The following is a 13531-nucleotide window of genomic DNA, read 5'->3' on the forward strand; positions in this document are numbered from 1 at the left end:
CCTGCCTTCAAACACATAGAGATTGTGAGCTTCAAACAGCTGGCTCCTTTAAGGATCACGACTTCCGGGCAGCAATCAGGAGATGCCACAGAAATGCCTTTGATGTAGCCTGGCACACCAGAGGAGAGGCAGTATCGGGTGATCTCAGTACAGGGCAGGATGTGCGATTCCCCACTCATTTCTAGAATCACATACTGGACCAATCAGAGAAATGTTTGGTGACTCGTTACTGTTGTTATAAATTTGGGTTTGGCAACTGTTAAAACATTGTTTTCTTTCCTGGTTGAAGGAATGCAGAATTGAATGTATTTTATCAGACTTTCCAATAAGAAAACTATTCAATACAATATAGTGAAAGGGAGCCTCGACCTTCGATTTAAAAAGCACATCGATTAACACTCACAATATGATTTCATGTCTGCCTGAACTCGGTAGGTATTCCCCTGTGTTCTGGTGCTGTTTGGTGGGTGTACACAGTGTCACCTCGATACACAGCAAATAACTACAAATCTCACACCTGAGATTTATCCATATTGACAGTTTTGGTAAAAAGAGAGATTGGTGATCAAATTCAAGTTAATAATCCATACTTACTTTCCAATCAGGTCCATTTGTTTTATTATATAAGTTGTGAAGTTAAGATGATCCACCTATTAGTGAGCAAGGTACGGATATAATAATTATCCCTGTTTCCATTAAAGGGCTGATTGAGAAGCCAAACAGGAATATACCTCAACTTTCATCAGTGATCTTAAAAACATTCGCTTCAAACTAATATGTTAGGTTACATGCAGAATAATATATCACATACACTGATATGTTCACACATAACACATGCACATAGACACAGGTAGACTCACAGACACAGACACATACATCGACACACACATGGCACGTACATTGACACATGCATGACACGTACATTGACACACGCATGACACGTACATTGACACACGCATGTAATAAATTGGATAGCCCAGTGGTGAAGGATAAAATTCTAGAGCCTGGTCTTCAGTTGCTTCCAAGCCTTTATTCACAGAGATCCACATTACCCCCACACCACACCCGAGATCAGCTCACATATAAATAGAGAAAAGAGAGTCCCCAATTCATACACAGCACCTGAATACAATTTACACTAAATGATATCAATCATATGGATACACTTAACAACGCAGACACAGATATGTGCATACACAGGCACATGCACAGACAGAATGCACAAGTGCACACACCGATATGCAGACACAGACACAAACATTCACACACACCCACACACTCGCATGCACACTTGCGTACATACAGACATTTACACAGACACAGAGACACACCCACACGCACACAGACATGTACGGACAGACAGAGACACACCCACACGCACATAGACATGTACAGACAGACAGAGACACACCCACACACACATAGACATGTACAGACAGACAGAGACACACCCACACACACATAGACATGTACGGACAGACAGAGACACAACCACACACACACATAGACATGTACGGACAGACAGAGACACACCCACACACACACATAGACATGCACGGACAGACAGAGACACACCCACACGCACATAGACATGTACAGACAGACAGAGACACACCCACACACACATAGACATGTACGGACAGACAGAGACACACCCACACACACACAGACATGTACAGACAGACAGTGACACACCCACACACACACATAGACATGTACGGACAGACAGAGACACACCCACACACATAGACATGTACGGACAGACAGAGACACACCCACACACACACAGACATGAACGGACAGACAGAGACACACCCACACACACACATAGACATGTACGGACAGACAGAGACACACACACACACACACATAGACATGTACGGACAGAAAGAGACACACCCACAAACACATAGACATGTACGGACAGACAGAGACACATCCACACACACACAGACATGTACGGACAGACAGAGACACACCCACACACATAGACATGTACGGACAGACAGAGACACACCCACACACATAGACATGTACGGACAGACAGAGACACACCCACACACATAGACATGTACGGACAGACAGAGACACACCCACACACACACAGAGATGTACGGACAGACAAAGACACACCCACACACATACATAGACATGTACGGACAGACAGAGACACACCCACACACACACAGAGATGTACGGACAGACAGAGACACACCCACACACATAGACATGTACGGACAGACAGAGACACACCCACAAACACATAGACATGTACGGACAGACAGAGACACACCCACAAACACATAGACATGTACGGACAGACAGAGACACATTCACACACACACAGACATGTACGGACAGACAGAGACACACCCACACACACATAGACATGTACGGACAGACAGAGACACACCCACAAACACAGACATGTACGGACAGACAGAGACACACCCACACACATAGACATGTACGGACAGACAGAGACACACCCACAAACACACAGACATGTACGGACAGACAGAGACACACCCACACACACACAGAGATGTACGGACAGACAGAGACACACCCACACACATAGACATGTACGGACAGACAGAGACACACCCACACACATAGACATGTACGGACAGACAGAGACACACCCACAAACACACAGACATGTACGGACAGACAGAGACACACCCACACACACACAGAGATGTACGGACAGACAGAGACACACCCACACACATAGACATGTACGGACAGACAGAGACACACCCACACACACACAGAGATGTACAGACAGACAGAGACACACCCACACACATAGACATGTACGGACAGACAGAGACACACCCACACACATAGACATGTACGGACAGACAGAGACACACCCACCCACACACATAGACATGTACGGACAGACAGAGACACACCCACACAAACACATAGACATGTACGGACAGACAGAGACACACCCACAAACACATAGACATGTACGGACAGACAGAGACACACCCACAAACACATAGACATGTACGGACAGACAGAGACACACCCACACACACACAGAGATGTACGGACAGACAGAGACACACCCACACACATAGACATGTACGGACAGACAGAGACACATTCACACACACATAGACATGTACGGACAGACAGAGACACACCCACACACACACAGACATGTACGGACAGACAGAGACACACCCACAAACACATAGACATGTACGGACAGACAGAGACACACCCACACACACATAGACATGTACGGACAGACAGAGACACACCCACACACACATAGACATGTTAGACCCACTCACCCGCCCTCTCCCCGTAGCCCTGCAAATTTTTTCCCTTCAAGTATTTATCCAGTTCCCTTTTGAAGGCCATGATTGAATCTGCCTCCACCACCCCCTCGGGCAGTGCATTCCAGATCCTAACAACTCGCTGTGTAAAAAGGTTTTTCCTCATGTCACCTTTGGTTCTTTTGCCAATCACCTTAAATCTGTGTCCTCTAGTTCTTGACCCTTCCGCCAATGGGAACAGTTTCTCTCTATCTACTCTGTCTAAACCCTTCATGATTTTGAATACCTCGATCAAATCTCCTCTTAACCTTCTCTGCGCTAAGGAGAACAATCCCAGCTTCTCCAGTCTCTCCACGTTACTGAAGTCCCTCATCCCTGGAACCATTCTCGTAAATCTCCTCTGCACCCTCTCTAAGGCTTTCACATCCTTCCTAAAGTACGGTGCCCAGAACTGGACACAATACTCCAGTTGTGGCCGAACCAGTGTTTTATAAAGGTTCAACATAACTTCCTTGCTTTTGTACTCTATCCTCTATTAATAAAGCCCAGGCATTTTTATCTGCTTTCTCAACCTGTGAACCTTCAATGATTTGTGTACATACGCCCCAGGTCTCTCTATTCCTGCAACCCCTTTAGAATTGTTCCCTTTAGTTTATATTGCCTCTCCTCATTCTTCCTGGCAAAATGTGTCACTTCACACTTCTCTGTGTTAAATTTCATCTGCCACGTGTCCGCCCATTCCACCAGCCTGTCTATATCCTCTTGAAGTCTATCACTATCCTCCTCACTGTTTACTACACTTGCAAGTTTTGTTTCATCTGCAAATTTTGAAATTGTGCCCTGTACACCCGAGTCCAAGTCATTAATATATATCAAAAAAAGCAGTGGTCCCAGCACCGACCCCTGGGGAACACCACTGTACACCTCCCTCCAGTCCGAAAAACAACCGACCACTACTCTCTGTTTCCTGCCACTTAGCCAATTCTATATCCATGCTGCCACTGCCCCTTTTATTCCATGGGCTTCAATTTTGCTGATAAGCCTATTATGTGGCACTTTATCAAACACCTTTTGAAAGTCCATATACACATCAACCACATTGCCCTCATCGACCCTCTCTGTTACCTCATCAAAAACTCTTTCACATTAGTGAAACATGATTTGCCTTTAATAAATCCGTGCTGGCCTTTCCTTTATTAACCCACACTTGTTCAAGTGACTGTTAATTTTGTCCTGGATTATTGTTTCTAAAAGTTTCCCCACCACCGAGGTTAAACTGACTGGCCTGTAGTTGCTGGGTTTATCCTTACTCCTTTTCTTTAACAAGGGTGTAACATTTGCAATTCTCCAGTCCTCTGGCACCACTCCTGTATCTAGGGATGTTTGGAAGATTATGGCCAGTACCTCTGCAATTTCCACCCTTACTTCCCTCAGCAACCTAGGATGCATCCCATCCGGACCGGGTGACTTTTCTACTTTAAGTACAGCCAGCCTTTCTAGTATCTCCTCTTTATCAATTTTCACCCCATCCAGTATCTCAACTACCTCCCCTTTTACTGACACTGTAGCAGCATCTTCTTCCTTGGTAAAGACAGATGCAAAGTATTAATTTAGTACCTCGGCCATGCCCTCTGCCTCCATGCGTAGATCTCCTTTTTAGTCCCTAATCGGCCCCAGCCCTCCTCTTACTACTCGTTTACTATTTATATACCTAGAGAAGACTTTTACGTTCCCTTTTATGTTAGTTGCGATTCTATTCTCATACTCTCTCTTTTCCCCTCTTATTTCCCTTTTCACTTCTCCCCTGAACTTTCAATATTCAGCCTGGGGATCGGGCGGGAAAGTGGAGTTGAGGTCGAAGATCAGCCATGATCTGATTGAATGGCGGAGCAGGCTCGAGGGGCCATATGTCCTACTCCTTCTCCTATTTCTTATGTTCTTATGTTCTCACTTGTATTATCAACCTGCCATCTCTCATACGCCCCCTTTTTTCTGCTTCATCTTACTCTCTATCTCTTTCGTCACCCAGGGAGCTCTGGCTTTAGTTGCCCTCCCTTTCCCCCTCATGGGAATGTACCTAGACTGTACCCGAACCATTTCCTCTTTAAAGGCCGCCCATTGTTCGATTACAGTCTCACCGGCTAATCTTTGATTCCGATTTACCCGGGCCAGATACGTACTCAACCCACTGAAACTGGCCCTCCTCCAATTGAGTATTTTTAATCTAGATTGTTTCTCGTCCTTTTCCATAACTAATCTAAACCTTATGATATTATGATCACTGTTCCCTAAATGTTCCCCCACTGACACTTGCTCCACTTGACCCACCTCATTCCCCAGAATCAGATCCAGCAATGCCTCCTTCATCGTTGGGCTGGAAACCTACTGATCAAGAAAGTTCTCCTGAACACACTTCAGAAATTCCTCCCCCTCTCTGCCCTTTACACTATTACTATCCCAGTCTATATTAGGATAGTTGAAGTCCCCCATTATCACTACTCTATAGTCCTTGCACCTCTCTGTAATTTCCCTGAAAATTTGCTCCTCTATCTCCTTCCCACTAGTTGGTGGCCTGTAGAATACACCCAGTAGTGTAATGGCACCTCGATTGTTTCTTAACTCTAACCAAATAGATTCTGTCCTTGACCCCTCCAGGACATCCTCTCTCTCCAGCACTGCAATGTTCTCCTTAATCAATACTCCCATCCCCCCTCCTCCTTTCTTTCCTTCCCTGTTTTTCCTGAACTCCTTGTATCCAGGAATATTTAGTACCCAATCCTGCCCTTTTTTGAGCCAGGTCTCCGTTATCTCCACAACATCATATTCCCATGTGACTATTTGTACCTGCAGCTCACCGACCTTGTTTACCAGGCTTTGTGCGTTTACACACATGCACTGTAAACCAATCGTGGACCTTCCTGTTGTTGACCGGAGGTCACCGGTTATGGTTACTGGCTTAGTACACAGAGGAGAAGAGTCAATTCTCTCTTAACTCTCAATTCACTTTATTCACGCCGTTAGATCATATACATATAACTTATACGTCTGGTTAGATATAGACATGCAGTTTACAGCAGGTTATACAGTCTTATACCCAAACTAAGATCTAAACGCACACCCACTAGGTTTCTCTGATTGGTCACAGAACATAAAGGATAATACCTGAAAAGGAGAGCTGACGCTGGCCAGGCGTTCCGTTCTCTCTCTCTTTCGATGTCGTCTCTACGTCCCTGACGTAGGGTCTTCCACTTCTGCGATGGTTGGCCTCCGGAGTCTTCGCTCTGCCTCCATGCCTCAGATCCTTCATTCTTATTCCCAATCTTATCTCCTCAGGCTGTGCTGTCTCTCTCTGCCGTTAGTTCAGGCTTGCTCGCCTAGTCTGTGTCTCCTCCTCATTGGCTCTGTCCCAAGGACTTAGGTAGCATTACCTCATTACTCCTTTCCTAAATAAGGACTTGTGTCTTAACACATCTCCTTTGTCTTTCACAAAACTTGGTTAATTCAAACCGGTTCCAGGCAGCTGAGGCCAGTAACTGAACTCAGGTTACTTTAGTTCAAAAGTCGTTCCTGCCTGTGTGTATCAGCAGCCGACGTCTCCGATTACCGCAGCCCCTGGCCAACACTGCACTCTCTCTTAGTCTGATCCCACCTAACACTGGACTGTTTCTTACTCTAGTGCTATCTGTCTCTCCCTATCCTTTGTGCCCCTTGTTTCTCCTTTCAAATGCTGCTTCCTGGTGCCCATCCCCCTGCCAAATTAGTTTAAACCCCGCTCCCCCACAGCACTAGTGAACCTCCCCGCGAGGACATTGGTCCCAGCTCTGTTGAGGTCCAACCCGTCCATCTTGAACAGGTCCCTCTTGCCCAGAACTGGTCCCAAAGCCCCAAGAGTCTGAAGTCCTCCCTCTTGCACCATGTCTCTAGCCACACATTAACCTGCCTTATCTTCCTATTTCTGTACTCACTAGCGAGTGGCACTGGGAGTAATCCAGAGATTACTACCTCTGAGGTCCTGCTTTTTAACTTCCTCCCTCATTCCTGAAACTCTGACCGCAGGACCTCATCCCTTTCCTTCCCTATGTCATTGGTTCCCACATGGACCATGACTTCTGGCTGAACCCCTTCCCCCCCCGCAGAATATTCTGCACCCTCTCCGTGATGGTCTTTACCCCGGCACCAGGGAGGCAACACACCCTGCAGACTCGCAACGATGGTCACAGAAAGGCCTGTCTGTCCCCCTGACTATCGAATCCCCTATGTCTACTGCATTTCTACACTTCACTGTGCCCCCCTGTGCAGTCCTTTGCCCCCCGGTGCCATGCTCAGGACTGCACTCCTTCGAGGTGTCCTCACCCTCACTGGTATTGAGTGCTGATACCGGTTTGAGAGTGGCCACACACCCAGGAGATTCCTGCACTGCCTCCCTCTTCCTACCCTTTCGGATGGCCCCCTCTCGCTATCCTGAGCTCTCTGTGACTGTGGGGTGACCACCTCCTGGAACGGACGATCCAGGAAACCTTCAGCCTCCCTGATGCTCCAGAGTGACTCCAGCCGCCCCTCAAGCTCAGAAACCCTCAGCTTGAGCTCGAGCAATTGGAGGCATCTCCTGTACACGTGGCTCTCCCGGACACATGGAGTTCCCACATGGAGCAGGAATTACAGACAATGGGTCTCAGCTGCCCGTCCATTTTATTTCGAAACCTTATTTTTCTGAACTCCCTTTAGATACTCGATTATTATTAATTTACTTACTGTTTATTTACCCCGATTAACTGACCCTTTTATTCCGGGTCTCTCTGTTCACTCTCCTTCCTCCTCTGCACCTAATTCCCCCCTCACCGAATTCTTAGGTTCCCACTTGGTTCACGATCCACTCCGTTCACAATTCGTTCTGTGATTCAGCAGATAATCTTCTACTTTCTACACCTTTTGAGAGCAGCAGTTCTAACTGTTCAATCAGCTTCCAGCTCCCAGTAATCACCTCGATTCAGGCAATCACTTACAACTGTTAACTGCCACTGCTACAGACAGACATGATGTGGAGATGCCGGTGATGGACTGGGGTTGACAATTGTAAACAATTTTACAACACCAAGTTATAGTCCAGCAATTTTATTTTAAATTCACAAGCTTTCGGAGGCTTCCCCCTTCCTCAGGTGAACGATGTGGAAAATCGTTCACCTGAGGAAGGAGGTAGCCTCCGAAAGCTTGTGAATTTAAAATAAAATTGCTGGACTATAACTTGGTGTTGTAAAATTGTTTACAACAGACAGACATGTACGCACACACAACCAGACGTGTACGCACACATACAGACACGTCCACATACAGATGTGTACAATCATACAGAGACACACCCACATACAAACATATACACACACACGGAGACACGCCCACACACACAGACATGGATGCACACACAGAGACATGTATGTGAACAGTCATGCCCACGTACAGACATGTACTCACACAGAGGCATGCCCACACACATGCAGACATTTACACATACAGAGACATGTACGCACACAGTGACACGCCCACATAGACATGTACAGACACAAACACGTATGTACACAGAGACATGCCCACACACACAGACATGTACGCACACAGAGACATGCCCACCCACAGATATGTACGCACACACAGACATGTACACGCACACACAGACATGTACACACACACAGACTCACCCACACACACAGATATGTGTATGCACACACATAGCCATGTACGCAGACACAGACATGTATGTGCACAGAGACATGTACACACACAAACATGCACGCACACACACACACACACAGATATGTATGTGCACAGAGACACGGCCACACACATTCAAACGCACCCACGCACATATGGACACGGCCACACAGATCTACATACACAGACATAGTAATTCACAACACCTATAGCATGACAAAAATATAATTGTCCTCTTTTATTTAGATACCCAGGAATGCAAGAAGGTGATTGAGATAAACCCCTACCTGCTGGGTACAATGTCTGGCTGTGCTGCGGACTGTGTCTACTGGGAGCGAATGTTGGCCAAGCAGTGCAGGTGATTAAAATAAATAGAACAATTTAAAGTTTTGGTCTCCTTACCTAAGGAAGGATACACTCGCCTTAGAGGCGGTACAACAAAAGTTCACTAGATTGATTCCTGGGATGAGAGGGTTGTCCTATGAGGAGAGGTTGAGTAGAATGGGCCTATACTCTCTGGAGTTTAGAAGAATGAGAGGTGATCTCATTGAAACATATAAGGTAACATATAACTGAGGGGGCTTGACAGGGTAGATGCTGAGAGGCTCTTTCCCCTGGCTGGAGAGTCCAGAACTAGGGGGCATAGTCTCAGGATAAGGGGTCGGCCATTTAGGACTGAGATGAGAAGGAATTTCTTCACTCAGAGTGGTGAATCTTTGGAATTCTCCACCCTGTGGATGCTGAGTCGTTGAATATATTCAAGACTGAGATCGAAAGATTTTTGGACTCTCGTGGAATCGAGGGATATGGGGATCGGGCGGGAAAGTGGAGTTGAGGTCGAAGATCAGCCATGATCTGATTGAATGGCGGAACAGGCTCGAGGGGCCGAATGGCCTACTCCTGCTGCTATTTCTTATGTTCTGATGCACCTTTTAATTATTGGGAAATATGGTTCAATGGAAAATGGAATGATACTGTTAGTTTAAAATGTTTGAATTATTACTTCACAATTAAATATTTAGTTACTTTGCAGCAATTAAATCAGATTAATGTCACCAATATATTTCATCGCTTTGTTTTGTAAGATTTCATCGCTGGTTATATTTTACAGGATATATAAATTACGAAACAAGGAACGCATCTCAGTGTCTGCTGCCTCCAAACTATTGGCTAACATGGTTTCTGAGTATAAAGGCATGGGAATGTCGATGGGCACCATGATCTGTGGCTGGGATAACAAGGTATGGAATGAGCAGGGTATGAGGGGCACTGGACTGCCGATGGGCACCATGGTCTGAGGCTGGGATAACAAGGTATGGAATGGGCAGGGTATGAGGGGCACTGGACTGTCGATGGGCACCATGGTCTGAGGCTGGGATAACAAGGTATGGAATGAGCAGGGTGTAAAGGGTATAGAATCATAGAATCACAGACTGATTACAGCACAGAAGGAGGCCATTCGGCCCATCGAGCCCATGCCAGATCTTTGTAAGAGCAATCCAGTTAGTCCCATTCCCCCGCTCTTTCCTGCAATTTTTTTTCCCTTCAAGTATTTATCCAATTCCCTTTTTGAAAGCCATGATTGAATCTGCCTCCACCGCCCTTTCAGACAGCGCATTCCAGATCAAAACCACTCGCTGCGTAAAAATGTTTTTCCTCATGTTGCTTTTGGTTCTTTTGCCAATCACCTTAAATCTGTGTCCTCTGGTTCTCGACCCTTCCACCAATGGGAACAGTTTCACTTTATTTAAACCCTTCATAATTTTGAATACGTCTATCAAATCTCCTCTTAACCTTCTCTGCTCGAAGGAGAACAATCCCAGTTTCTCCAGTCTATCCACGTAACTGAAGTCCCTCATCCCTGGAACCATTCGAGTTCCCTCTCCAAGGCCTTCACGTCCTTCCTAAAGTGCCTTTTGAAAGTCCATATACACGTCATCAACCGCATTGCCCATATCGACCCTCTCTGTTACCTCATCAAAAAACTCAATCAAGTTAGTAAAACACAATATGCTTTTAACAAATCTGTGCTGACTTTCATTTATTAATCCACACTTGTCTAAGTGACCAAGTAATTGGCAGGGTGTGAGGGGCACTGGACTGCCGATGGGCACCATGATCTGTGGCTGGGATAACAAGGTATGGAATGGGCAGGGTGTGAGGGGTATAGAATCATAGCATGATTACAGCACAGAAGTGGCCATCGAGCCCACGCAGGCTCTTTGTAAGAGCGATCCAGTTAGTCCCACTCCCCTGCTCTTTTCCTGTAGCCCTCCAAATATTTTCCCATCAAGTATTTATCCAATTCCTTTTTGAAAGCCATGATTGAATCTGCTTCCACCATCCTTTCAGGCAGCGCATTCATAAGAACATAGGAACATAAGAAATAGGAGCAGGAGTATACCATTCGGCCCCTCGAACCTGCTCTGCCATTCAATCAGATCATGGCTGATCTTCGACCTCAACTCCACTTTCCCGCCTGATCCCCATATCCCTCGATTCCCCTAGAGTCCAAAAATCTATCGATCTCAGCCTTGAATATATTCAATGACTGAGCATCCACAGCCCTCTGGGGTGGAGAATTCCAAAGATTCACCACCCTCTGAGTGAAGAAATTCCTCCTCATCTCAGTCCTAAATGGCCGACCCCTTATCCTGAGACTATGCCCCCTAGTTCTAGACTCTCCAGCCAGGGAAAACAGCCTCTCAGCATCTACCCTGTTAAGCCTCCTCAGAATCTTATGTTTCAATGAGATCACCTCTCATTCTTCTAAACTCCAGAAAATATAGGGCCATTCTTCTCAATCTCTCCTCACAGAACAACCCTCTCATCCCAGGAATTAATCTAGTGAACCTTCGTTGCACCCCCTCTAAGGCAAGTCTATCCTTCCTTAGGTCAGGAGATCAAAACTGTACACAGTACTCCAGGTGTGGTCTCACCAGAGCCCTATATAATTGCAGCAAGAATCATGGAATCGTAGTAAGGTTACAGCACGGAAGGAGGCCATTCGGCCCATTGACTCCGTGTCAGCTCTATGCAAGAGCAATTCAGCTAGTCCCACTCCCTCGCCCTATCCCTGCAGCCCTGCAAATTTTTTCCTTTCAAGTACTTATCCAGTTCCATTTTGAAGGCCATGATTGAATCTACCTCCACCACCCCCTCGGGCAGTGCATTCCAGATCAAAACCACTCGCTGTGTAAAAAGTTTTTCCTCATGTCACCTTTGGTTCCTTTGCCAATCACCTTAAATCTGTGTCCTCTGGTTCTCGACCTTTCTGCCAATGGGAACAGTTTCTCTCTCTCTATTCTGTCCAGACCCTTCATGATTTTGAACACCTCGATCAAATCTCCTCTCAACCTTCTGTGTTCCAAGGAGAACCACCCCAGCTTCTCCAGTCTATCCATGTAACTAAAGTCTCTCATCCCTGGAATCATTCTCGTAAATCTTTTCTACACCCTCTCTAAGGCCTTCACATCTTTCCAAAGGTGCGGTGCCCAGAATTGGACACAACACTCCAGTTGTGGCCGAACCAGTTTATAAAGGTTCAACATAACTTCCTTGCTTTTGTACTCTATCCTCTATTTATAAAGCCCAGGATCCCGTATGCTTTTTTAACCACTTTCTCAACCTGTCCTGCCACCTTCAAAGATTTGTATATGTACACCCCCAGGTCTCTCTGTTCCTGCACCCCTTTAGAATTGTTCCCTTTAGTTTATATTGCCTCTCCTTATTCTTCCTGCCAAAATGTATCACTTCACACTGCTCTGCATTAAATTTCATCTGCCACGTGTCCGCCCATTCCACCAGCCTGTCTATATCCTCTTGAAGTCTATCACTATCCTCCTCACTGTTTACTACACTTCCAAATTTTGTGTCATCTGCAAATTTTGAAATTGTGGCCTGTGCACCCAAGTCCAAGTCATTAATATATATCAAGAAAAGCAGTGATCCCAGCACCGACCCCTGGGGAACACCACTGTACACCTCCCTCCAGTCCGAAAAACAACCGTTCACCACTACTCTCTGTTTCCTGTCACTGAGCCAATTTCGTATCCATGCTGCTACTGCCCCTTTTATTCCATGGGCTTCAATCTTGATGATAAGCCTATTATGTGGCACTTTATCAAACACCTTTTGAAAGTCCATATACACATCATCAACCTCATTTCCCTCATCAACCCTCTCTGTTACCTCATCAAAAAACTCAATCAAGTTAGTTAAACACGATTTGCCTTTAACAAATCCGTGCTGGCTTTCCTTTATTAATCCAAACTTGTCCAAGTGACTATTAACTTTATCCCGGATTATCGTTCCTAAAAGTTTCCCCACCACTGAGGTTAAACTGACTGGCCTGTAGTTGCTGGGTTTATCCTTACACCCTTTTTTGAACAAGGGTGTAACATTTGCAATTCTCCAGTCCTCTGGCACCACCCCTGTATCTAAGGATGTTTGGAAGATTATGGCCAGTACCTCCGCAATTTCCACCCTTACTTCCCTCAGAAACCTAGGATGCATCCCATCCGGAC

At 45.9% G+C, this 13531-nt stretch overlaps 1 protein-coding gene across 1 annotated transcript in view; it reads left to right on the forward strand.

Annotated features, from left to right (window-relative positions):
- Window positions 1-13531, forward strand: part of LOC137305262 (proteasome subunit beta type-8-like) — a 188742-nt gene that overhangs the window by 88577 nt on the left and 86634 nt on the right. Inside the window, exons 3-4 of the mRNA XM_067974119.1 lie at window positions 9252-9363; window positions 10117-10246. Coding sequence (XP_067830220.1) covers window positions 9252-9363; window positions 10117-10246 — 242 coding nt within the window. The remainder of the gene's footprint in view (window positions 1-9251; window positions 9364-10116; window positions 10247-13531) is intronic.

Source organism: Heptranchias perlo, chromosome 39 (assembly GCF_035084215.1).
Source record: "Heptranchias perlo isolate sHepPer1 chromosome 39, sHepPer1.hap1, whole genome shotgun sequence".
NCBI lineage: Eukaryota > Metazoa > Chordata > Chondrichthyes > Hexanchiformes > Hexanchidae > Heptranchias > Heptranchias perlo.